Source organism: Vicia villosa, unplaced genomic scaffold (genome assembly GCF_029867415.1).
Source record: "Vicia villosa cultivar HV-30 ecotype Madison, WI unplaced genomic scaffold, Vvil1.0 ctg.001745F_1_1, whole genome shotgun sequence".
NCBI classification, from domain to species: Eukaryota; Viridiplantae; Streptophyta; class Magnoliopsida; order Fabales; family Fabaceae; genus Vicia; species Vicia villosa.
The window spans coordinates 285,435-312,605 of NW_026705714.1; the positions used below are offsets into that span (position 1 = coordinate 285,435).

Below are 27,171 nucleotides of genomic sequence, written 5' to 3' on the forward strand. Positions count from 1 at the left end.
GCTACAGAGTATACAATACTGAAACATTGATTGTAGAAGAATCAATCAATATCAGGTTTGATGATAAGCTTGGTTCTGAAAAACCAAAGCAGTTTGATAATTTTGCAGATTGGGATATTGATATATCAGAAGTTGTTGAGCCAAGAAGCAACGCATCAGAAGCAGAGCTTCTCAGAAGCAAAGAATCTGAAGATCAAGTATCAGCTTCTATGGAGAATCTAAGCATTTCTGAAGAACCATCTGTCAGAAGATCATCCAGACTCATCTCTGGTCATTCAGAAGATGTCATTCTTGGAAAGAAGGATGATCCAATCAGAACAAGAGCATTCCTTAAGAACAATGCAGACTGTCAATTAGGTCTTGTATCTTTGATCGAGCCAACTTCTGTTGATCATGCTCTAGAAGATCCAGACTGGATAATTGCTATGCAAGAAGAACTGAATCAGTTTACAAGGAATGATGTTTGGGATCTTGTTCCTAGACCAGATGGATTCAATATAATTGGTACAAAATGGGTCTTCAGAAACAAGCTCAGTGAGAAAGGTGAAGTGGTAAGAAACAAAGCCAGACTGGTGGCTCAGGGTTATAGTCAGCAAGAAGGGATTGACTATACAGAAACCTTTGCACCAGTGGCCAGGTTAGAATCTATTCGTCTATTAATTTCATTTGCCACTCAACATAACATCACTCTCTATCAAATGGATGTTAAGAGTGCCTTCTTAAATGGTTATATAGATGAAGAAGTTTATGTCCATCAACCTCCTGGTTTTGAAGACTCTATGTCTCCTAATCATGTTTTTAAACTAAAGAAATCGTTGTATGGATTGAAACAAGCTCCCAGAGCTTGGTATGAACGCTTAAGTTCTTTCCTTCTGGATAATGGTTTCACTAGAGGAAAAGTGGACACTACTCTCTTTTGTAAAACCTTTAAAAGGGATATTTTAATTTGTCAAATATATGTAGATGATATTATTTTTGGAACATCTAATGCTACACTTGGAAAGGAGTTTGCTGAGTCTATGCAGGCTGAGTTTGAAATGAGCATGATGGGAGAACTCAAGTATTTCCTTGGAATACAAATAAATCAAACATCAGAAGGAACGTATGTTCACCAGACCAAGTATGTGAAGGAACTTCTGAAGAAGTTTAATCTTCTAGACTGCAAAGAAGCCAAAACTCCTATGCATCCAACATGCATCCTAGGTAAGGATGAGGTAAGTAAGAAAGTAGATCAGAAGTTATACAGAGGTATGATTGGATCTCTTCTATATTTGACTGCTTCTAGACCTGACATTCTGTTCAGTGTTTGTTTGTGTGCTAGATTCCAATCAGATCCTAGAGAATCTCATTTAACTGCTGTTAAGAGAATTCTAAGGTATCTGAAAGGTACTACTAATGTTGGCTTAGTTTACAGAAAATCTAAAGAATACAACTTAGTAGGATTCTGCGATGCTGACTATGCTGGAGACAGAATTGAAAGAAAGAGTACTTCAGGAAGTTGCCAATTTCTTGGAAGTCATTTGATCTCCTGGTATAGCAAGAAGCAAGCAACTATTGCTCTATCAACAACAGAAGCAGAATATGTCGCTGCTGCTGGTTGCAGTACACAGATGCTCTGGATGAAGATTCAGTTAGAAGATTATCAGATATATGAGAGTAACATTCCTATATTCTGTGATAATACTTCTGCTATATGTTTATCTAAGAATCCTATTCTTCATTCAAAGGCTAAACATATTGAGATTAAACATCATTTCATAAGGGACTATGTTCAGAAGGGTGTTTTATCTTTAAACTTTGTGGATACAGACCATCAATGGGCTGATATCTTTACAAAACCCCTGGCTGAAGATAGGTTTAAGTTCATTCTGAAGAACATCAGTATGGATTTATGCCCAGAATGAGAAGATGAGAAGTTCTTACGTATGAGTATCTTCTGAAATGAAAGTGGATTTTTTTTTTAATCAGAAGTTCTGATTGAAATCTTTTAGAAATTATGATTCGGTTATTACTAACGTTTCATTGTCTAAGTTGATTCAGAACCTCTTTTAAAGCAAAACAGCTGTAACGTTTTATCTCGGGATGGTAAACCTGTCGTTACTATTCATGGATAAGCGCGCGTGCAGTTGAAGGGACGCCGACCATAGGTAACTGTGCTAGTCACCTCATTTGTCTTTTTTATCTCTCCTCATGTCACGTAACATTAAATGCTATCCATCATTTGTTTCTTTTTTATTTTCTTTTAAATACTCTTCAAACGCTTCTCCTTCTCTCTTATATTTTCTCTATTACACTCTGTCTCTGTTTTCCTTCTCTATCTTTTTGCATTCATATCAAACCCTAGCTGTTCATTATCTGCAAATCCATCATGAACTCTTCATCAAGCCCAGGAAACCATGAAAATGATCAAAACAAAAAGAGAAAAGCTGTTGAAACATCTTCTTCCAAACCCAAAAAGATAAAGATCACCTATGACCCTCTCAAGGTGAATCCATTCGAAGCAATGTTATCTGGAAACTATTCTAGACGTGTGTTTCAACCCCCTGGTGAAAACCCTCCATCATCTCCATCTTCTTCCTCATCTTTTGACCTTCAAGACTCAACTTCCTCCTCATCTAACCTTTCCTCTCCCTCAACCCATTCCAAAGAAATCTCTTCTTTTTCACCTGCTGAGAATGTTGTCTCTGATAAAGATTGTGGAAGATCTGCATCAGAACCAAGTCTCCCTGACCCCTCGCCTGGAAGCCCAAGAAGCAGTCAATGATGCGTTTCACTCCTTCATGGCAAGGAAAACTGCAACTAATGACAGGGTTCAAGACATGCTGGCACAGATTTTGTCTTAGCTAGGGTCTTAGTCTTTGGTCTTAGTAGTTTTCTTTCTTTGTTGCATCTGCTTGTTAAACATCTTCTCATGTAATATCTTTTGATTATCAATGAAAAGTTTCTTTGTTTTTACATTCCAGTGATTTTATTTGTTTTTTTTTCATCTGAATCTTTTGAAATATTCTTTTTGATGTTATGACAAAATGGGGGAGAAGATAAATGATAAATGATTTGATTAATCTATCAGTTGCTGGGTAAAGCTCCCACACATTTTCTAACAAGAACTGCAAGTTCTATATGGTTTAAGTGTTTTGCAGATATAAAGAAGTGAAGAGAATCTTCAAAGCAAACACAAGAAGCAAAACCATAAGCATAAGAAGTGTTATTCTGTAAAAAGAATAAGCTCATGGAAACTGAAGCAAGCTGAGTGCTGTCAAGCTTCAGAAATCAGAAGCAAGAAAGAAGAATGAATCAGAAGCACTGATAATAGAATTTGATCCATATTTGTCTATTTGCTCTGACAAAATTCTATTTGCTCTGATACATTATTTTAGCCTATATGGCTCTGATACATATCATGTGTTCTAATATACATTTTATGTTCTGACTCGTTCATGCTGACTTTTGTCGTTTAGTTTTTGTTCTGTAACATTTCAGGATGTAGAGATGCTCTGATGATGCTCTGGTACATTCAACAATGTTCTGATACAAATCTAGCATGAAGTGATGTTGGTAGAAATTCAAGCTCTGAAGCTATCCGAGGGAAGCAGAAATCAGAAGCTGTGAATATTCTAAAGATCCAGAAAACTCAAGTTCTGAAGCTGTCCTAGATGGAAGCAGGAATCAGAAGCTGTGAGTATTCTAGGGATCTAAAGAAATTCTAGTTCTGAAGCTGTCCAATGGAAGCAGAAGTCAGAAGCTATGAATTCTCTAAAGACAAGAAGCTTATGTGATCGTCTCTACCGAAATAATCAGGGAAGTCTTTTATTAAAGTTCTTCGAGTATTTATTTCAGGGGGAGATTATTTATCTCAGGGGGAGATTGTTAATCTCAGGGGGAGACATATTCATATGCTTATGCTATAGCTGTGTAATTTGTCTTTTGCCGTCTGCTCTTTCTGATCGCAAATTCATATCATTTATATATGTTTTTGTCATCATCAAAAAGGGGGAGATTGTTAGAACAAGATTTGTTCTGATCAATTATCTTAGTTTTGATGATAACAATAATATGAATTTTGCTTAAGATAATATGGTACTCTAATCCAATGCAATTTCCTTTTCAGGAAATATATATAGAGTATGCATAATTCAGCGCTCAGAAGCTTTGTCTCAAAGGGTTCAGCATGCAACATCAGAACATGGTCTGGCAAGACATCAGAAGATGGTCGAAGCAGAATCAGAACATGGGTCTATGGAAGCATCAGAAGAACATGAGATCAGAAGCACTGAAGTTCTGATGGTATCACGCTCAGAAGCACTTCAAGGTCAGAAGATCAGAAGATTCTTTGCACCAAGCTGTTTGACTCTGATGATATTCAAACGTTGTATTCACAAACATCAGATCAGAAGGAAGTACAAGTGGCAAGCTACGCTGACTGACAAAAGGAACGTTAAAAGCTATTATAGGCTACGTCAGTAGACACAGCGTGAACAAGGCTCGAGGTAGTTGACAAAAGCGTATAACATTAAATGCGATGCTGTACGGAACACGCAAAGCATTAAATGCACTCAACGGTCATCTTCTCCAACGCCTATAAATATGAAGTTCTGATGAGAAGCAAGGTTAACCATTCTGCACAAAACAACTCATATTAACTTGCTGAAACTCTGTTCTATTTAAAGCTCAGAATCTTCATCTTCATCAAAGCTCACTACATTGCTGTTGTAATATATTAGTGAGATTAAGCTTAAACGTTAAGAGAAATATCACAGTTTGTGATTATAGCTTTTAAGAAGCAATTGTAATACTCTTAGAATTGATTACATTAAGTTGTAAGGAACTAGAGTGATCGTGTGGATCAGAATACTCTAGGAAGTCTTAGAGGTTATCTAAGCAGGTTGTAACTAGAGTGATCGTGTGGATCAGAATACTCTAGAAAGTCTTAGAGGGTATCTAAGCAGTTGTTCCTGGAGTGATCAGTGTGTGATCAGAAGACTCTGGAAGACTTAGTTGCTGACTAAGTGGAGAACCATTGTAATCCGTGCGATTAGTGGATTAAATCCTCAGTTGAGGTAAATCATCTCTGCGGGGGTGGACTGGAGTAGTTTAGTTAACAACGAACCAGGATAAAAATAACTGTGCAATTTATTTTTATCTGTCAAGTTTTTAAAGCTACACTTATTCAAACCCCCCCTTTCTAAGTGTTTTTCTATCCTTCAGTTTGCTCCTGTAGCTAGACGTGAAACAATCAGACTGGTGATTGCGTTAGCTGCAAACAGAGGTTGGTCCTTAATGCATCTGGATGTAAAGTCTGCATTTCTGAACGTTCCATTACAAGAGGAGGTATACGTGTCACAACCCCCTGGCTTTGTGAAAAAGAATCAGGAAGGGATGGTGTACAAATTACACAAAGCTCTGTATGGATTGAAGCAAGCACCCAGAGCTTGGAATTTGAAAATTGATTCATTTTTCAAGAAGCAAGGGTTTCAGAAGTGTGAGATGGAATATGGAGTTTATGTGCAACATTCTGGAAGCAATATGATTATGTTGTGTCTTTATGTTGATGACATATTGCTTACAGGGAGTTGTCCAGAAGATCTGATGAAGTTCAAGAAGGTGTTGATGAATGAGTTTGAGATTACAGACCTTGGGAAAATGTCATATTTTCTAGGGATGGAGATTCTGTACTCAGAAGATGGTATCATTCTGCATCAGCTGAAGTATGAGTTATAACTTCTGAATAAATTCAAGCTGGAGAATTGCAAAGCTACTGTTACACCGTTAGAAACGAATCAGAAGTTGGACTCTGACTCTGAAGGTGAAGATGTTGATGCTACGATTTTCAAACAGCTGGTTGGTTCTCTAAGGTATTTGTGTAATACCAGGCCTGATATATGCTATGCAGTTGAATTGGTTAGTAAGTTCATGAGTAAACCTAAGTGGTCCCATTACCAAGCTGCTGTCAGAGTCTTGAGATATGTCAAGGGAACTCTGAAATATGGCATATTGTTTCCTTCTGGGAGAAAGGAAGAATCATAGTTATTGAGTTATTCTGACTCTGATTGGTGTGGAGACAGAGTTGATAGAAGGAGTACCTCTGGGTATTTGTTTATGTTTCTGGGAGGTCCTATTTCTTGGAGTTCCAAGAAGCAAGCTGTTGTTGCTTTATCAACCTGTGAAGCTGAGTACATCGCAGGCGCTGTAGCTGCATGTTAAGCTGTGTGGCTTTTGAACTTATTAGAAGATCTGAAGATTAAAGTGAAGAAGCCTCTGAAGTTGATGATTGATAACAAGTCTGCAATCAATCTTGCCAAGAATCCGGTGTTAGTATCATTTCTTGAGAAGCCAAGTCCAGAATGGAACATTAGAAGTTGTGCACTGTAGCACCCAGAAGCAGATGGCAGATGTTCTGACGAAGGCAATCAAGACGGATCAATTTCTGCTCTTAAGGGATGGAATTGGCGTTATCAGCTTTGATTGAAGAATATAAATTAAGGGATGGTATTGAAGAGTAATTCAATATTCAAAAGATGAGCATCAGAAGTTCTGATGTGGGCTGACCTTATGATGATTACTCAGAAGATAGTGTTGACCAGAAGATGTTACCTTCTGGGTCCCATTAGCTTACCTGTTTAGTAGTAAGGGTACTTTAGTATTTTGTAGTACTATACGGTTCGTACCCTAAACTTGTTCACTAAGTTTAGTCTGTTAGGACTTAGGTGGCAATTTTTTCTTTTGTATAAATAGCCTTGTAGTAGCTATCATTTATTAACAGCAACGCAAGTAGAATATACAACTTTATTCTCTCATTAATCTTTGCGCCGTTATTCCTTTTGTTCATTATCTTTGTCATCATCTTTATTCATTGTGCACCAACATAAAAGACATACTCCTAATGCATGTTATATTCGGAAATTTAGTGTATTTAACAATAAATATATATGGGTACAGAAAGGTGTTAACCCTCAAATACCCAAATCACATTAGGTACCTAACATATCCTTTTAAATTTGTTTTGTAGAAATGCTTGAAAGACACAACCTTGTTTTATAGAAATGCTTGAAAGACACAACCATCATGTGGTACCTTGATAGGAATTGTTCAAAACATCATATGACAGGAGACAAATCAAAATTCTCAACTTTGATCCCAAAGTCTAAAGGATTTGTCACATGTAAAGGCAATGATAAAAGGAAAAATACTTGAAGACTTAAAACTTGGTGATGAGTTTTAGATACTCATGATTTTCACCTAAGCAAAAGTAAGACGGGATATATAGAATATAAGTTCATAAAAAAATACATTTCTAAGTTAGAGGTGAAAATTAAGACATATTTGATATGTAATACAAAATTATATCAAATATGTAATACAAAATGATAAAGAAATAAAAGATGTAAACTATCAACTTCAAGCTTGATAGCTAAAATGGAAGAGAACCTCAAAAAATTTATTGCAAAAAAGTACTACTCAAGTTATCAGAAAAAATTTATCGACATCAACAAGACCTACAGTGCCATCGTAGATGGAATGTTGCACGGTTAAGAATTAACACGATAATAAAATTGATATATTAGATGACGAGGAATTAAATAACTAAGATATATAAAATTTAAAAATTTTAAAAAAAAATTATAAGAAAAGTTAATATATCAAAATTAATGAATTAGATAAAATATGATATCAGATAGAATATTAGAGTATAATATGATCTATGCAGCTGATTTCACTTACTGAAATTTAGTAAAATAAAATTTGGTTGTCATTGTATTAAAAAAAATATATTAACTCCTATTAATTAATGCTATATTGTGCATTTTTTAATGAGTGACACAATCATTAAACATTAAAAAAAATATTACATTCAACAGTACTTAATATAAATTTTAATTATAATATTAAGTCAGTAGCAGGCAGCCGTTGAATCTACTTTGAAGAAATTTCACACAGAATTTGAATATGTAATTATTCACAAAACCTCTAGAATAATAACAATTCACAAAACCTTTAGAACAATAATAATTCACAAAGCCTCTTGAACATATAAGTTATTATCAAAGTCTAATTTACACAATAGACTAATCATACATATAAATGCCAGAAATATCTTACTTCTATTGAGCCAGTTTTCCCTTTGCATTTGTAATGTTTATCACAGCACCAAAAAGTAAAAGTTTGTTTGATATGCAGTATAAAATACTCCTATAAAAAAATTCAAACCATTGCCCACTCTTACCCAATAATAATACACAAGTATGTGATTATACTTTGTACAAAGATGAAGACTTGGGTAACAATTATTTTGATTTACTGCTGCCACCTGTACACACAAATTCAAACAAATATTACATTAGAAATCTGAATTAATTAACAAAAAATTTCAGTACCAAACTACTAAAAATTTTCACTTTGTCAATTTAAGTATTAGCATTGCTAAACTAAAGAACTAACCAGTCTCTATTTCTTCAGCAATAGGATCGGCTTTCCAAACGATATCTTTCAGCCCGGTCGATATATTTTTGTAGAACTGCAGATAAAGACAACTTGGTCAGAATATGCTCTTAGACTAGAAGATCAAAGATTTTTTTGGCCTATCTACAAAATCAATTTTTAAGGTGAAGACTGAATAAGCTTTAACGGTCTATTTAGACCTTATCTCTAGCAAATATGAGAGTTGAGTATTTCCTTATATATGCAAACACATGATGATTTGTGAACTGAACTTACCTTGTGAAATTCCAGAGTATCTCCTTCAAACTTTCGCATCTCAACCATGTAAATTGAAGGAGCCACCTCCAAGATCTGGAAAGAAACAAATATAAATGCATTAGAAACAGTCATGATTCTTGAATACAAATAAATTAGCATGAAGTACGCGTGAGATCATGAGAAAAAAGATTTCAAAACATATACCTCTGTGGCTACAGATAGATGACCTTTCCGCCCAGTCTTTTCCCCGTGAATCCTTAACTGAAATGCAGAATAAAATATACTATCAGAAATAGAAACTTAACAGAAAATCATTATTATCACTAATTGGCCCAGATACGTAATCTGACTAGGGAAGAAACAAGTAATATAATGTTTTTTGCCAATGTACAAGTGACGCGAGCTAAAATCGATTTCCCTCCACTGATTGAAACCTTAAATACACTAAATATTGAAAGATGAGAGCTAATAGTAAGAGGTGAATATAGAGAGAAAAATAAGCATAGGTTCTTTTACCTTGCAGTTGTTCTTCTTGACATCAAAACCCAGAGGTCCTGCAGCTGCCTCAATTTTTGAAATTATCTCATTCGCTGAACATTTGGATGTGAATCTTGTTTCCCTTTTAACAAGTCCCTGGTTACCACAATATACAACTATCTTTAACCACATCGAACAATCAACAAATAGAAATACATAAAGTTCAAGAGGTGAAATGAAAACAGAAATGTTATACATGTAACTTGATCATGATGTAATTTAATAAGGTCCTCGTAAGGAAAAATTTAGTTTTCATTTTTTCAAACATTGCTATGTCAAATTTCTAGGATAGGAGGCTCTAGAATTAATTTTTTATATTAGATAGACCTACCATTTGCTTCTCGAAAAGACTACTAAGGTTGAGGCCCTGAGATTTAGAAATAAGTTCAAATGCATTCATGGTCACAGGTGCAACTGGCCCCTCTTCATGCCTCTCAACAACACTATTATCTGAATCCTGTGCACCACAAAGAACATCCAGATAAGGCTAAAATCCAAAGCTAAGACGAACAGAATTTAATCAAGATAACCAAAATATCGAAAGACTTACCATAGAACCATTGAAAATAAAATTCACATCATCAAGACTAACATTAGCCTGTTCAAACACAGGAGGCGAATATCCCTTCTTGAACCACTCATTTTCAATCACCTCGGCAATTGTAATCCGCTGTTTTAAATCATTACGAGAAAAGAAAAACAGGTTGGTTTCACATATTTGATTTCACATTAAAAGATGGAAAAAGAGGAGTATTTACTACAAGCCAGATTACTAGAAAAGTACAACGAGATTAAGCAAAAATAATACAAGTTACACATACGGTGCGGGGATTGGGATCAAGGATTCTCTTGATTAGTTTCTTTGCACTTGAAGAGAACCATGGAGGACAGGCGAAGTCAGCCTTAAAAATCTGTCGCTCGTCATAGGGGAAAAAAAATACACATTAGGCAGCACTATTATGAAAAAATAAATAAACTTCCCAATCACATAACTAAAAGTAAAAAAGTTGATGTAGTGTGGTCATTTTGTAGAAATACTGGAGGTAGCATATCTTATAGTAGCTGGGATGGGTAGGCAATTAGGTACTACGATACAGATACAGTATATGCGTATGGCTGAGATATGACATTTTAAAAAAATGAAGATTATGGAGTATGGCAATATAAAATATCAAAGATAAAATTTTGTTTCTATTATAGAATAACATGGTTACATGAAAAAGCTATATTGGTCAAATGACAACAAAACATCACAATAAAAATACTATATTTTTGCCCAATAATTCAAATTCTAAGCAGGCATATGTAAATCACGCTCTTAAAGTATCCATATCCCTATTATCATCAAACTGTTGTGAGAAAACCTAAAACAAAAATAATAATAATTCAAAGGTTAACAACAACAACCAAAATCTATTCCACTAAATGAGATCCGTTATTTGGGCTGAACGACGCCATAATGATCAAACAAAATTCAAAAATCATATCTAAATAAATTGTCAAAAGTACAACATTTAATAACAAATGAAATAAAATAATGATTATGGGTATGCATATAGTACTAAAAAATCCTTTCATAATTAATTAACATCACTGTTATGCATATTCTAATATGCAAAAAAAATACAAAGATAGTAAAGATTCAAGAATTTCGATAAACCAATTAAAAGAACTACTGACAATAAAAGAAATAGAATAATGATTATGGGCATCCGTATAGTCCTAAAAATTCCTTTTATAATTAATTACAGTTAACACCCTGCTAAAAGGCTTAATTTTTGTGCATTCTAATATGCAAAGAATACAAAGATAATAAGGACTCGTCTCGTCTGGTGGTCAGGAAAAGAGACATAATAGGATAAATGTATCATATCCTATATGAATCCAGAGTTCATGATACATCAGGAATATGATAAGTTAATCATTAAATTTATACTATTTTGCCTATCTAGGTAAAAAATTTATCCCAAATATGAGCTGGATTAAATATCAGCAACATAGGATTAAAAAAGTAATTAGTTATTCATCCCTATAAATGTCAAAATTGAAATTTAATAATATATAAATAAATAAACAAAAATAGGAATTCAATATTAAATTAAATAACAAACTTATTGAAAATAGAATATCTAAAAATAAAATATAATTAATTTAAAAAATGTACATGTTAATTTAAGTTTTTTATTAGGATGTTTCAAAAAAGATCATTATTCAAAATGTTATTTATACATATATAATAGAGCTACTTATCAACTTGTGATATAAAAAATTATTTATTTAGTAATGTTAATGGATTTTTTATAGCTATCATAAATTATTTAATTACTTTTTAAATTTTTTTCGCATTTTTTGTTAATTTTTTAATATTAAAAATAATATCATGTTTTCTATCATGTCACTGTCATATTCTATTTTGTATCTACCTCCTTATACTAGCATGTCTCTATCCTATATGCGCAACAAACATGCGTAAGGTTAAAAAATTTCTATATGTTAATGTTCCCCACAAGTAACATCATAAACTTGAATTACCTTTTTATATAAAGCCATAAGATTGTCTTCTTCAAAGGGCAAATAGCCAGCCATTAAAACAAAAAGAATAACACCACATGACCAAAGATCTGCCTTTGCACCATCATACCCTTTGTTGTCGATCACCTACATAACAAGGGAGCATGGATTAAAAAATATTTGTTGAGGAAATGGTAAGTAGCGGGTAGAGCTAAAATACCTCTGGAGCAACATAATTTGGCGTACCACATGTCGTATGAAGTAGTCCATCTTCCTATTAATAAATGATAATTAATATGATAATCAGCAAATGTTTAGTCATAATTAATTTAATCAACTTTAAAAGCCAGCCAACATAACTCACCCGAACTTGTTGAGGCAATGCACTCAATCCAAAATCCGATACTTTAAGCGTTCCATTAGCGTCCAGCAACAAATTCTCAGGCTTTAATAGAAAAAACATATTAACAGTTAGTTTTTTATTCTTTTTTCAAAGCTTGTATCTCTTTCACACACACAAGCCATCCATGGTTAGGTATGTATATTCCCTCAGGAAAAAATAATTCTTTTACTGAGAATGCATTGATGAAATAATAATCTCTTAAAAATAGAAGCAAAAGGAAAAATGTGAATAAGAAAGTAATATACACCTTTAGGTCTCTGTGACAAACACCTCTACTATGACAGTAATCCACAGCACATATTAGCTGCTGAAAGTATTTTCTTGCTTCATCTTCTTTCAACCTCCCACTGCGTGCCTGGCTCAAGTGAATAACAGAAAAAGCAACAAAATAAGAGGTAATAAAAGAACAAAGCTTGCTAATATAAAGAGTTCTGGCCTTCAAAGCACACATAGAGGTAAAAAAAATGCCATACAATTTTGTCAAACAGCTCTCCACCAGTCACAATTTCCATTACAATGAATATCTTTGACTTGTTAGCTATCACCTACACAAGGAATTTGTAATTTACAATGCAGAGGGAAGTTAGAAAAGACTGGAAAAAAATGGGAAAAATATGATAATAGAAATAAACCATGCAAATGTAAAATACTTTGAAGCAATTATTTTACTTCCTTCTAACCTCATGCATACGAATAACATTTGGGTGTCTAATCAGTTTCATTGTTGATATTTCTTGTTTAATCTGCATAACAGTGAACAACAGAATATCAGGAAAAGTAGAGTATTTGTGCTTCAGAGAAAATAAAATAAACCCAGAAATTTAGCAGAAGTTGTTCATGCAAACCATGCCAACATGTTGAAGGATTCACCAACAATGTTTTATTGAAATTTAACTTCAATACTAAATATAGACTACTAAACATTTTTCGCACTACCACACAAAATACCCAGTAATAGTATTAAACTTGAATAGTTGACCTGTTTATTAACTATTGCCAACACATAAAATAGTTTGAAAGCCACTGTTAAGAAATTTCTTACAAACACTATTTATATTATTTTTTCCTAATTTTATTTATATTCTCTATGCGAAATTCAGACGGGAAAGTTTGGATTTAAGAAATACTTTTTTCTTTCCATATTAATTACTTTGCTAAAGTCAAATGTCCCAATAGAACTGTACCAGAAATAAGATGAATAGAGAGATCTTGTTGCAGATACAGTGCTGATCAGTACAATCGTGAGACAGAATCAGTGTTGTCGATGGCGGAAAGCCAAAATCCCGCCATCCCAGCCGCTTTGCGGCGCCATTATAGCGGATTATGGCAAAAAAAAGAACGCAATATCAGGCGATATTTACCATTGCTTAGCCCAAAAATTGCCATGTATATCTGCCATGGCTACTATTTGATAACATTGCACAGAATCATAGATCAAGAATGAAAATACGGAAAAATCTCTCTGCTTCTGAGGTAGTCAAAAGACCTGGTTCTATCACTCCCAAATTTCCATTCCAGGTCTAAAACATGTCCTCTATTATTTCCTCCTATTCTTCACATACACAGTTTCCTATTCTACTAGCTAATGGCTGGTAAAGTGTACCATATTCCTTTTTACAAACACACGAAATTCAACACATTTTATAAGTTCAATTCCATTAGTCTGGAATTGCACTATTTATAGAAAGGACATATTTCCGATTTCCAGGCCAACTCATACCACACGTTTTCTAAAATATCAATATTGTCAGCAGAAGAACTAGCTCTCATAAACTGTAACAAGGATACTTATGTGAAAAAAGGAACCGTTCTTCTGTTTTATCAAGAAGGAAACTATCTGTGGTGCATGCAATCTCTTGGTTGGAGCAAAATGCTCGCGTCTTTAAGGATGTCAGTTTTGCATAGAAAACATTTCAACATGCAAAACCTGACACCTCTATCATGCTCAGAAAATAACTTTGCTTTACACACTTAAACTATGAAGAAAACAAACAGATGCCAAATTCATTAGCATCTCCTACGGTGTTTCGTGTTCGTTTTTAACACTATTTTGACCAGCCATGATATTCCAAATCAGATTTAAAAACTCAACAAACTTTTTACTCCGGCTGTACAAACAACTTACTAAAAACTCAAAATGTTTCCAAAACCTACCCTAAATCATAATCATTTAATTCAAATTTGCATCAGTATCATTGATAGCAGATGGCGGTCCATGGCAGAGACCCAAAATCCTGCCATACAGGCCGCTTTGCGATGCGGTTATAGCGGATTATGGCGGAAAACACGCAATATCTGCCAATATTTACCGTTTTGGCGCCGTTATTGGCGGTTATTTGATAGCACTGATTTGCATTTTTACTTTTTATTTAGTAATAACTTTTCAATGATCCATCCACAGATTAAATCAAAGAGTCAAACCAAAAACACAGAAATAAATCAATATTTCACATCAAATCAAAATAAAAATTAATAATCAAACTCTAATTCCATATCAGAGCACAAAAAATAAATTAACAACAATTCTTCTTCTGTTTCATTTCAATTCAGAAATATCTTCAATTATTTACTATTGCATTTTATTTATTTCTCCATGCAATAAATAGCAAGAACTATCATCAACAAATCAATAATCAAATAGCATTGAACTTCGAAAACAAAAACAAAAAAATCTGCAAATGTAGCAATGAAGAACGAAGAATAATCAACATAGATCCACACAGAAAATCAAATCCAAATAAATACACCAAAAAACGAACCTGACGAATCATCTTATGCTTGAGAATTTTCTCCTTATCAAGAATCTTGATAGCTACATGTTCTCCCGTTTCAATGTGCCTCGCAAACTTCACCTTCGCGAAATTACCTTCTCCTAACGTCCTACCTAGCTCATACCTCCCCGCTCTCGGCCGTCCGCCGCCGCTGCTGGTTCCACCGACGTGCGACGAACGTGACGTCATCTTTTTTCTCTCTCTATAACAAATTTTCAAACTATTTCACTTTCTCTCTCTAGACTATATATTAGAGCCTCTTCTTCTTACACGGTTGCCACACCTGAGATTTTGAGAAACTCATTTGAGAAGAAAAAGAAATCAAAACTGAAAAGAAAAAAAAACACGGTTTCTATTCAAAAGCTCGTGGTTGGTAGGTTGGTGACCGTTGGATCGGATGAGAATCTCATGATGATTTGATTGTGGAAGAATCAGAAAGAAAGAGAATTAGTAAATTTTTGAATGGTTTTGGGTTTAAAGTGTTTCTGGCGTTGTAAGGTGTATGATATTTTTGGTGTTCAAGGAAGAAAGAAAGAAAGGAAAAGTGGTCAATCACGGAAAACGCGTTTTTTTTCAACGTCTGGTTTATTTGGGGGAGGCTTAACTGGCACATGGCAAGGAATATGCCATTGGATCTACATTTTTTATTATGAGCCATTGGATCTAGATGTTTTGGTTTGTAGGTTTTTTGGAATTATATGAATTTGAGTCTTTTACTATATATATTGGAATTATTGAATAAGAGAAATAATTAATTGTGATATAAAATGTGGTTATTTGTAGTATCGGTTCCACCAATGAAAAGCTTACTTGTGTCTTATACCAATATGTAGAATATTGATTCTACCAAGGGGGCAACTTCTCTACCCATCACAAAAAGATGGGTAGTGTACATTCCATCAATCAGATGACGCCATTTAATTTTTATGTATTTAATTATTTATCATATAGAACAATTGTTTGATGTTTTCAATGCATTTTACACTAAAGATAACCTTACCCACCTTTTTGAGGTGGGTAAATAAGAATTCACCTTCTACCAAATACCAAAAAATATGTAACTATGATGACATGTTGTGTTACTATATCCATTTTATTTTTGACTTTTTGTATAGGTATATATGATTAAATAATTTTGTGACGTGAGGGCTTCTTTGTTAAATTATATTTATATTTATATATTTATATATGATATGATTATATCTGTAAATGTTTTTTAATCTTCGGATTTGGTTGGATTTGGGTGAGTAATCAAAGCCGACACCTCTAAATTGTTTACAATAAAAAATATTATTTTATGAAGGAAGTTTTCTAGATTGGTTAGTAAAATATTTATAGAAATAAATGTTTGACATGTGCATCTTTAAAGAAATTATATTGTTAGTGCTTAAGAATAAACTTTAATGAAAAGTAGAAATTTTGAATTAAATGTAGTAGTTTTAAATTTTGAGAAATTATATATATATATATATATATATATATATATATATATATATATATATATATATATATATATATATGGCGGAGATTAGGAGTGAATCTTTTTTTTCTCTCTCCTATATATATATATATATATATATATATATATATATATATATATATATATTAGTCGATTACCCGTGCGATGAACGAAAATTTTGTTATATTGAATTATTATATTAAAAAAACTTATAAAACTAATTTATAAGTTTAATAGATAAATTAAAATTATATTTGTCATTATTTTAATTTAAAAATAAATGAAATGAAAAAAAATAAAAATAATAAGTCATATACATGTATTGTGAGAGTTAATGTTATAGATTTATTAATATTAGTATAAGTTTGTTGAAATTAATAAATAATTATAATAAATTAGTAACACTTATTTAAAAATATTAAAATTTAAAGTGGTGTTTGTAACTTCATCCATGACATAGTTATATCTGAAAAACAACAATTAAATGAAAGTAAAACATAACTATAAAATAGAATTTATAATATAAGAAAAGTTGTTGTTCTATAAATCACAAAAATATCATTTTGTTAGCTTAGTCTAAATTAATAATTTGGGGGTAAAAAAAGTCTTCTTTTTTATTTTTTCCAACTCACTTTTCACTTTTCAACTCATTTTCCACTTTCCAACTCACTTTTCATTTTTCATCTTTTTACTTTTCACTTTTGACTTTTTATAACTTTATTGTTATTATTTCTAATAAATTGTTAATCAAAATATTTCAATAAATTATTTTTTTAATAAAAAGATTATTATGGTCATTTTAAATGATTGTTAATTTACATTTAAAATAGTATTTAATTTTTAAAAATTAACTTTAGTAATTGAATATTAATAACGAAGAAATATTATTTGAAATAATTTTTATTTTAAGATACAATATCTTTAAGAAAATAATAACAATTTTAGTTTTAAAAAAATTATTTCAATTAAAATGAATTTACAAATATACTTGAAAAGGTGTGTTATTGGATAAAATACAAAAATGTGCGTCATTTATCTTTAACTTTAATTTATATGATTCAAAATATTATTATATGTATTAATGAAGTTTATATAATTAAAATAATGTTTGCACAGTTAAATATTAAAAAAATTATTCATTATTAATGTTATTTTACAAAAATATGTTATCAATGTGTATATATATATATATATATATATATATATATATATATATATATATATATATATATATATATATATATATATATATATATATATATATATATATATATATATACGCCATCTGTTTTCGTATATGCACATCCAGAAGTAGGGGTGGCAAACGGGCATCCCCCCCCCCCCCCCCCCCGTTTAGGCCCGCCCCACAAAAGCCCGTGAAAAAATGGGGCGGAGCGGACTTTTTTAAGAGTGCGGGTCTATAACTTTGCCCCGCCCCGCAAAAAAGCGAGGGCGGGGCGGAGAAAGCCCGCAGGCATTCGGCTTTTTAGGCCTAAAAGTAGTAAAATTCTATGAAAAACAAATGCCCGCAAAAGCCCACAAAAAAATGGGGTGGGGCGGGGCTGGCACATTAAAGAGAGCGGGCCTAAAACCTTGCCCCGCCTCGCGAAAAAGTGCGGGTAAAAAGGGCTTTCCCCACGGGCCGGGCCCGTTTTGCCACCCCTATCCAGAAGTACCCCATATTTTTAAAATAATTTCTTTCTTTCGTAGATGCATCTACGGAAGCGTATAAAACATAGTGAAATTTGAGATTTTCCTAATTAGAAAAATATCAAGTTCCGTAGATGCATCTGCGGAACACTATTGGCAAAATCCATCAAACATTTTCATAAACCTTTCTGTAGATGTAACTACGGAATATTTTTCCCAATTAATTGAGAATTTGGGATTTTCTCAATTGATTGATTACATCTACGTAATCGTTAAAACATAATGAAATTTGGGATTTTTCCAATTAATTGGAAAAATCTCAAATTAAGTTACAAATTAATTGAGAAAATCTCAAATTAATTTCTCAATTAATTGGGAAAATCTCATATTAACCGTAGATGTATCTACGGAATTGGGAAAATCCCACGTTTCACTATGTTTTAAGGGGTTCCGTAGATGCATCTACGGAAGAGACCAATTATTAAAAAAAAATGATTCCGGAGATGCATCTACGGAAGCACGAGGACAAACTGGTCAATTCGGTGGTACTTTTAAAAAAAAAGTGCTTCCGGAGATGCATCTACGGAAGCACGAGAACAAGTCTCATGTTGTTTATATTGCTCAGGTTTCTAGAGTCTTTTCCGTTTTGTTTGAGTCTTGTTTGAGTCTCTCATGTTCTTCTTTCGGATATAAGGAAAGTCTAGAGTCTAGGTTATGGTTGTCAATTTGTGACAAGCATAGGGCTTAAGGGTAGTGTTCAGATATTGTTTAGTCTGAGGTCATTCTTTACAGTTGTTTTGTTAAGAGTAGAGTCTTGTTTCGTGTCGTGAACACAAATTGTTTCTTGTGTTCTAAAGTTATTCTATAGAGACGTGTTATCTCTATGGATAGTCAGAGTTTGTTGGAGTTTGGGTATCGAACGAACTTATGTCTTGGGTGATGTCAACATCACAATGTGCTATTATCCTGGAAGAGTGTCTAGGAATATGCATGCGAAGTTTGAAAAAGCGACATTATTGTCTAAAGTGACAGTTCAGACATAATGTGGATTAGAATGGGCAGGTTCTAATCTTGATGTTAGTAATGTGTTCTACCAATACATAATTACTTTCATAATGAAGACTTCACTTCGTGAAGATGACTATGAAGACAAAAGTTCTATCATCTGATCAATGCAGCTGAAGATAAGGAGGATCCTTCCAGTTCAAGACAAAGAGTATGTTAATCAATGACTGATATTGAGAAACATCATCAAGAAGGATTTCAAATTTTCTTAAGCAGACCATGATCTGATACAAATGTGGTAAGGTTATGCTCAACAAAGTACAAGAAGTGGAAGTTCTTTATGTTGAGGCTATGGCAACCTCTATGTGGGTGCATCTAATGTCAAGAGGTCGTCAATTGATCATTTTTGGTGGAGATACGTTGATAGACAAGGGTATTTTGTTGAAAGAGATATGAACCTTGTGAAAGATACTGGTAGTACTAATGTCAAACACAATGTCATAACATCTTAATTTCTGGTGTGAGTATCTATTGTAAAGGAGCAACATTGCTATAGTGAGTGTGTTCAGCATGATAGTTGAACAGAGGGTGAGGCTCTTGAAGATATGAAGATGCATCTTATGTTTTCCATTCATCATTACAAGGTTTTCCTTGAAGAAGCTTAGACTATCTCAGATAGGGGGAGTGACTTCTTATGTCAAGAGAAATCAGTATATTGAACACAATTGTGATTTGTGTTCTGAGTTACTAGAACTGGTGGACAGTTTTCTCTCAAGTTCTTTCTTAGGATCTAAGCTAGGATTTGGTTTCTAGTTGAAGATTGAGAAAGGGTTATCTTATGCCACCATTGGTCCTCCAAGACAAAGGCCTTCTCCCATCGTCTTCCTCGTGTACATCATTCCAATCTTTGTCATATTATGGCTAAAAAAGGGGAGAGAAGTGTCATCTGATTTTGCTACTGTCAAAAGAAACAAAGGATTTTGTAGTATAAAGACAGTGCAGACTGAAGATGTTATGATGTGGTTCAAGACCTGAAGAACTGAAGAGCCCAATCCTGAGAATGTAAAAGTCTGTTCTTTGTTGTCTTGAAAGTTGAAGCTTTTATGTTTTGCTGCATTTTCATGTATGTATAAGTTTTAGCCAAAATATGCAAAAGGGGGAGATTGTTGATGTTTTTATTGGCTGATTGACATTTATATTTGGCTAAAATATAATAGCAGCAAAATGTAATACAATGTATAAGTCTTGCAAATATAAAAGAACAAAACGGGTACAAGCAAGATGTTATATGGAATGTCATGACATCAACTCATGACATAGCGCCTGCAGAACTGGAATGAAGATTCAGTTTGATACTCAACAGATACAGAATATTCTTGGATTATTTTGTAATTTTATGTGGCGCAGATTTAAAGGTCAAAAGAATCAAGTTAGAATATTGAAGAATCAAATCAGAAGATTGAAGATTCAACAGTTTCTAATTTAGGAGATAAATTAGGAAACTTATGATTAAAAGACCTTGATTGTAGCAGAAGATATCTACTGATTTGTAACAGCAAGGAGTGTTGCGATTTGTAAGTGTTAGAACAAGATTTGTTATGATCAATATTCTTAGTTTTGATGATAACAATGTATATAAATTTTGTATAAGACAATGTGGTACTCTAATCCTATGCATTTTCCATTTCAGAAAATATATAAAGAGTATGCACAATTCAGCGCAAGAAGCACTGACTCAGAAGGTTCAGTATGCAACATCAGAACATGCTCTCGCAAGACATCAAAAGATGGTCAAGCAGAATCAGAACATGGTCTATTGAAGCATCGGAAGAACTTGAGATCAGAAGCAGAAGCACTGAAGTTCTTATGGTATCACGCTAGAAGCACTTTAGAGTCAGAAGACAAGAAGATGCTTTGCAGCAAGCTGAATGACTCTGATATTCAAACGTTGTATCTACAAAGATCAGATCAGAAGCAAGTACAAGATGGCAGGCTACGCTGATTGACAAAAGGAACGTTAGAAGTTATTAAAGGCAAAGTCAGTTAAAGCAGGAAAAGCAAGGCTCGAGGTAGTTGACAAAAGAGTGAAACATTAAATGCAATGCTGTACGGATCACGCAACGCATTAAATGCTCCCAACGGTCATCTTCTCAAAACGCCTATAAATAGAAGTTCTGATGAGAAGCTGAATACAACACTTTCACGCAAAATACAGAAATGCTGTCAATTTGAAAAGCTCTCAAACATCATCTTCAACCTCACATTACTTTTGTAATATCTTAGTGAGTTTAAGCTTAGAACTTAAGAGAAATATCACAGTTGTGATTATAGCTTATTAAGAAGCATTGTAATACTCTTGTAAGAATTTTTTTAGATTCATTTATAAAGGAAATAGAGAAGATCAAGTTGTGATCGAATTCTTTAGAAGTCTTAGAAGGTATCTAAGCATTGATTTCCTAGAGTGATCAAGTTGTGATCAGAATACTCTAGAAGACTTAGAAGGTATCTAAGTGGAAAACCATTGTAATCAAGGTTGATTAGTGGATTAAATCCTCAGGTGAGGTAAATCACTCTAAGGGGGTGGACTGGAGTAGTTTCGTTAACAACGAACCAGGATAAAAATCATTGTGCAATTGTTTTTATCTTAAGAGTTTTTTAAAGACACGCTTATTCAAACCCCCCTTTCTAAGTGTTTTTCTATCCTTCAGTAAGCCCAAGTCCAATTGGGAATAAGTTATAAATAGAAACTTTTGTAACCGAGTTTAAAGAAGCAAACCGAGAATTAACAAGATGTAGTCATTAGGGTTTGTAGAAGGTAGACCACCCATGTTGTGGGATGGCAGCCATGTTCTTCTCGAAACCTGTAGGTAAGAGAAGTTATTGTTCTCACTCGAAACCTGTAGGTAAAGGTTGAGTATTGTGTTCTTGATTGAAGCTGTGAAGCAAGATCAAGCTATTGTTAATTGTGTAAATAGCTGTTGCAGGGTAGTAACAATTAGGTATAACTAGGGAGTGAGCATAGGTTCTCTTGTCTTTGATGGATATCTGAGATAAAGGTTGCGTTGGGTAGTGACTAGGTAAACCAGAGGTTGTTTATCTGTAAACCAGAGGTTGTTTACATAAAATAGTACTACTGATAGTGAAATCTTCTTCCTGGCTTGGTAGCCCCCAGAGTAGGTAGTTAAATCGAACTGGGTTAACAATTAATTGTGTTATTTATCTTCTGCATTGTATTGTTTGTTCAGTCTTAGAATGTTATAACATCGGGTATAACATCAGGTTCAGGTTTGATAGCTTTTCCTTTTACAGAACCAATCAAGATTACAATCTGGTTATGTTGACTGAACATACATGATCCCAGTACTCATGGACTCCTTAGGGGTAATTAAAAATTGGGGGATCTTTCTGTTCTTCCTCTGCTAAGTTAATAACAGATCAGATGTCTTGACATCGTAAATGACATCCTGAGTCTGTCATACCAGAATTTCAGTTGGTTTCTCTTTTGATTAATGTTTACCTACTATGCAAATCTAATTGTTAAAAACATCAGTAATGTAATCATTGTGTCATTGGAAATGTAGTAACTCTGTTATGGTGTAAGATTTTGGTGTAAGATTGTGTTATAATAAGATTTTGTTATGCTTAATGAATTCTTGTTTATGTTTTTCATGATAAAATAAGCTTTAAATTATAAAGTCTGTTTGGAATGTGGACATAGTTTGCACTAAATTGGCATTTTTAAAGTAGTGACATTGTAGCTAAGAATTCAAGAATAGTGCTCAACAATAGTCTTCACAATCTTAAGTCACTCACTCTTTCAAGTGCAAAGACAAAAATGCCCTTCAACTAAGCCTTAATAACCAAAGTGCCACTTAGTTCCTTTTCAAATAAATATAATTTCTATAATTATTCCCATAATAGAAAATAGAATATTACATTCTCCCCCCTTAAATAGAATTCATCCTTGAATTTAAAAACTTACCAAAATAGGTGAGAATATGACGCTCGCATCTTTGATTCAAGCTCCCAAGTAGCTTCATCAGGGCGCGACTCTTCCCATAACACCTTGACAAAAGGTATCTCCTTGTTTCTCAGAAACTTGCTAGCATACTTTAGGATACAACACGGCTGCGGTTGGAACGAGAGATCCGGTTCTACTTCAATCGTATCCTGTAGAATATGATGAAACGAATCTGGCACAAACTTCCGCAACTGAGACACATGAAAGACATCACGCAGCCCCAATAGTAAAAGAGGCAACGCTAATTGGTATGCGACTTCACCTACCCGTCTCATTATCTGATAAGGTCCTACGTATCTCGGGCTGAGCTTGCACGTCTTGAATGGTCCTTTCAACCTCAATCTCGGAGTCACCTTCAGAAATACATGATCTCCCACATCAAATTCCAAAGGTCTCCTCCGTTTATCCGCATAACTCTTTTTTCGATCTTGGGCCTGTTTCATCTTGTCTCGAATCATCATGACTTTCTCCGTCGTCTCTTGAATTACTTCTGGTCCAAGAATTCCTTTCTCACCCACTTCAGACCAACACAGCAGTGACTGACATTTCCTCCCGTATAAGGCTTCGTACTGAGCCATACCGATACTCGCATGATAACTATTGTTATACGCAAACTCAATCAAAGGCAAGTTATCCTTCCAACTTCCACCACTTTCCAAAACACACGCCCTTAACCTTTAGTAATCATTGATTGATTGCAACTTTTAATTTCTGATTTAATGTGATTGTAACTTTTGATTTCTTATTTTGAAATTTGAATCTAATATAACTCTTATTAGTACTTTTTAATTTTGTATACTTCTTCAGATTAGTGGAGAAATATTGTGTAATAAGTGCTATCAATCTAAAATAGACGAAAAATTCAATTGTTTAGTAAAATTTCATAAAAAAGTCATGTATTTGATTTGGATATATATATATATATATATATATATATATATATATATATATATATATATATATATATATATGTATATAATATTTTTTTACTTATATATTCAAAATTTGTACGGGTATTGGTGCGGTACTGGTTTGTTACCCATCAGTTCGCACAAATTTTGATATGAATACACGTGTGTTTGTACGGGTACTGGTGTGTTCATTATATTATTATTTGTGTTTAAGTAAATGTAATCGATTTAATTTATAAAATATTTATTATTATAAAATTCACACAATTAGTATAATGAAATATATATATATATATATATATATATATATATATATATATATATATATATATATATATATATATAGGGATCGTATCCGGTGAGAACTGATATCTTATATGAGAAATGAGAACTATTAATATCAATCGTTAGATTTAATTAACACTTGAGATTGTAATAAATAAAATAAGTTGGAATGTACATGATTATTTCTAAATAAGTATAACACTCATTTAATATTAGATATTGTTGATTATCTTAAACAAAAATAAAAATAGAAAATTTTCCTTTTTATGTCCCTTATTTTAAGATATTTTTCAAGAAATTTTTCTATAAGACCTACCCTATAATTGCAACCAATATTTTTATAAGTTCCTTATTCTATTAGTGTCCCAAAAAATAAATTTATAATCATAGCAATTATTTTTCTGATACATAATAACATTGACATTTTAATTAATATATTATTACGTTTTAGTATAACAATAATACATTCTTAAATATTAATTATAAATAAAAATTTTATAACTAATATAATTATTTTAAAATACCAACTAAAAAATATACCAAAGAAAACCATGTTATTTTTAATCTTAAAACAATTTTTTTTATGATTAATATAATTATATGTTGTTGTATCCAAACATATAATTCATATTTTTTTTCATTTTAATATAAAATCATATTTACAATATTGAATTTTTAATACAATTTTCTAATAATTTTTTACTAATTTAAATAGTTATATATATTATACAGTTGTTTTCAAAGAATAGAAATTAATATAAATATTTATTTATAAATATCATTATATAATTTTATAAAAAGAAGAAAAAATATGTATTAATTATTTTTGTTTTAATATTAATAATAATAGGTTTTTTATAAAGTCATTTGTATATGCTTTTTATATGTACTTTATAAATTGTATTTTTTTCTATAAAAGTATTTATTTAAAATTAATATTTGAACATATGTAATGTTTATATTAAAGAATAACAACTAATATATTAATCAAAACTATGTATATTAAATTACTACTATTATATAAATTTCTATTATTGTCATTATTATATTTAATGAAAAATATAATTTATAGATAGAAGAGGGAAATGAGCTAAGACTTATAGGGTTGGTTATATTAAATTTTTATTATTGTGATTATATTTAAAAATTGATTGCAATTATAATTCTTGAAAAATTGATTGCAATTATAGGGTATGTTTTATAGAAATAATTCTTGAAAAAAAAATCTTAAAATAAGGGACCTAGAAAGGAAAAGTAAAATACTTTTTATTTTGATTTAAGATAATCAACAATATCAAGCCTATTAAAAAAATAATATCTAATATTAAATGAGTGTTATACTTATTTAGAAATAATCATGTACATTCCAACTTATTTTATTTATTACAATCTCAAGCGTTAATTAAATCTAACGATCGATATTAATAGTTCTCATTTCTCATATAAGATATCAGTTCTCACCGGATACGCTCCATATATATATATATATATATATATATATATATATATATATATATATATATATATATATATATATATATATATATATATATATATATATATATATATATATATATATATATATATATATATATATATATATATATATATATATATATATATATATATATATATATATATATATATATATATATATATATTTGTGTTTGTGTTTAAGTTGTATGATCAGTAACTTCATGTTCCTATAATATTCAATACTGTGATCAATAACTTCATGTTCCCATTAATATTCACTATTTTAATCAGTAACTTCAGGTTGCCGTTAATATTCAATATTTTGATCACTAACTTCATGTTCCCGTTAATATTTAATATTTTGATCAGTAATTTCATGTTCCCGTTAATATTTAATATTTTAATAGTTGATTAATTCTCATATTTAAATATTTGAATTATTAGTTTCATAGTTTAATTTTATATAATTTTCATATTAGAAGAAAATAAACATTTAAAATTTTATTGCATTTATTTTTCCTTTGTCAAATAATAATTATCATCCATAAAATTATTAATAAAATGATTGCATTTTAATTATTATCAGAAATAAACATTTATGACATGTATGATTATAAAATAAATTATAATTAAAGCAATTTATATGAGAAGAATTTGGTCATACACATACGAAACATTTTTAACTTGTATGAGATTGATATTCCCATTTTGAAAACATACTTTCTCTAAGATGAAATTTTATGAAATTTTAACAATTTAGTCTTAATTATATTATAATATATAATAGTTTTTATAAACGTAGTTAATACATTGTATTTTTTTTAAGGAAAAGATCTTGAGATATTGATTTCAAACATAAAAATATGATAAGTGTAAATCCATTGAGATATTTATTTACCCAACTAATCAGTAGTAACATTTTTCTTTGTTAATAAATATTTTAAATTTCTTACATCATTTTAATTATTTACACTATTTAATAAAAATATACTTTCTATTAAAATCCAATTACATTTTCTGTTTGATAAAGATGAATGGTTTTATAAATATCAAATTTTAATTTTAAATTAAAAAATAACGCAATAATTGTAAAAAAAATTGAAAATAAAAATTAATGTTGTATTAAAAGTTAAAAAAAATTATTTATTCTAGAATAAAAATTGTAAATCCATTTATTCTAGAAAGTTGTGGGATGATTTAGAGAATATCCACAAGAGAACTAAAGGCCCCTGGTTTGTTATTGGTGATTATAACAATGTTCTATCTGTGAATGACAGGCTAGGTGGAAATAAGGTTAAAGAAAGTGAATACTCAGATCTTGCTAATATGATGGATAGATTTGGGCTGTTTGAGAAAAAGAGTAAGGGTGACCACTATACTTAGAACAACAAGCATAGCTTAGGCATTATCTATCCTCGAATTGATAGAGTGTTTGGCAACTTGGAGTG

General features: G+C 31.7%; 1 protein-coding gene across 1 annotated transcript; it reads right to left on the reverse strand.

Annotated features, from left to right (window-relative positions):
* Nucleotides 1-8,004: 8,004 nt before the first annotated feature.
* Nucleotides 8,005-15,473, reverse strand: LOC131636459 (CBL-interacting serine/threonine-protein kinase 23-like). Its single transcript, XM_058907065.1, has 15 exons — nt 14,905-15,473; nt 12,826-12,888; nt 12,619-12,690; nt 12,393-12,500; nt 12,107-12,187; nt 11,963-12,016; nt 11,764-11,889; nt 10,053-10,142; nt 9,782-9,901; nt 9,563-9,688; nt 9,211-9,327; nt 8,899-8,955; nt 8,713-8,787; nt 8,437-8,512; nt 8,005-8,305 (listed from the first exon to the last, which is right to left on the reverse strand). The coding sequence occupies exons 1-15, from the start codon at nt 15,103-15,105 to the stop codon at nt 8,283-8,285; spliced, it is 1,389 nt and encodes a 462-aa protein (XP_058763048.1). The 5' UTR covers nt 15,106-15,473; the 3' UTR covers nt 8,005-8,282.
* Between the last annotated feature and the right edge of the window lie 11,698 nt (nt 15,474-27,171).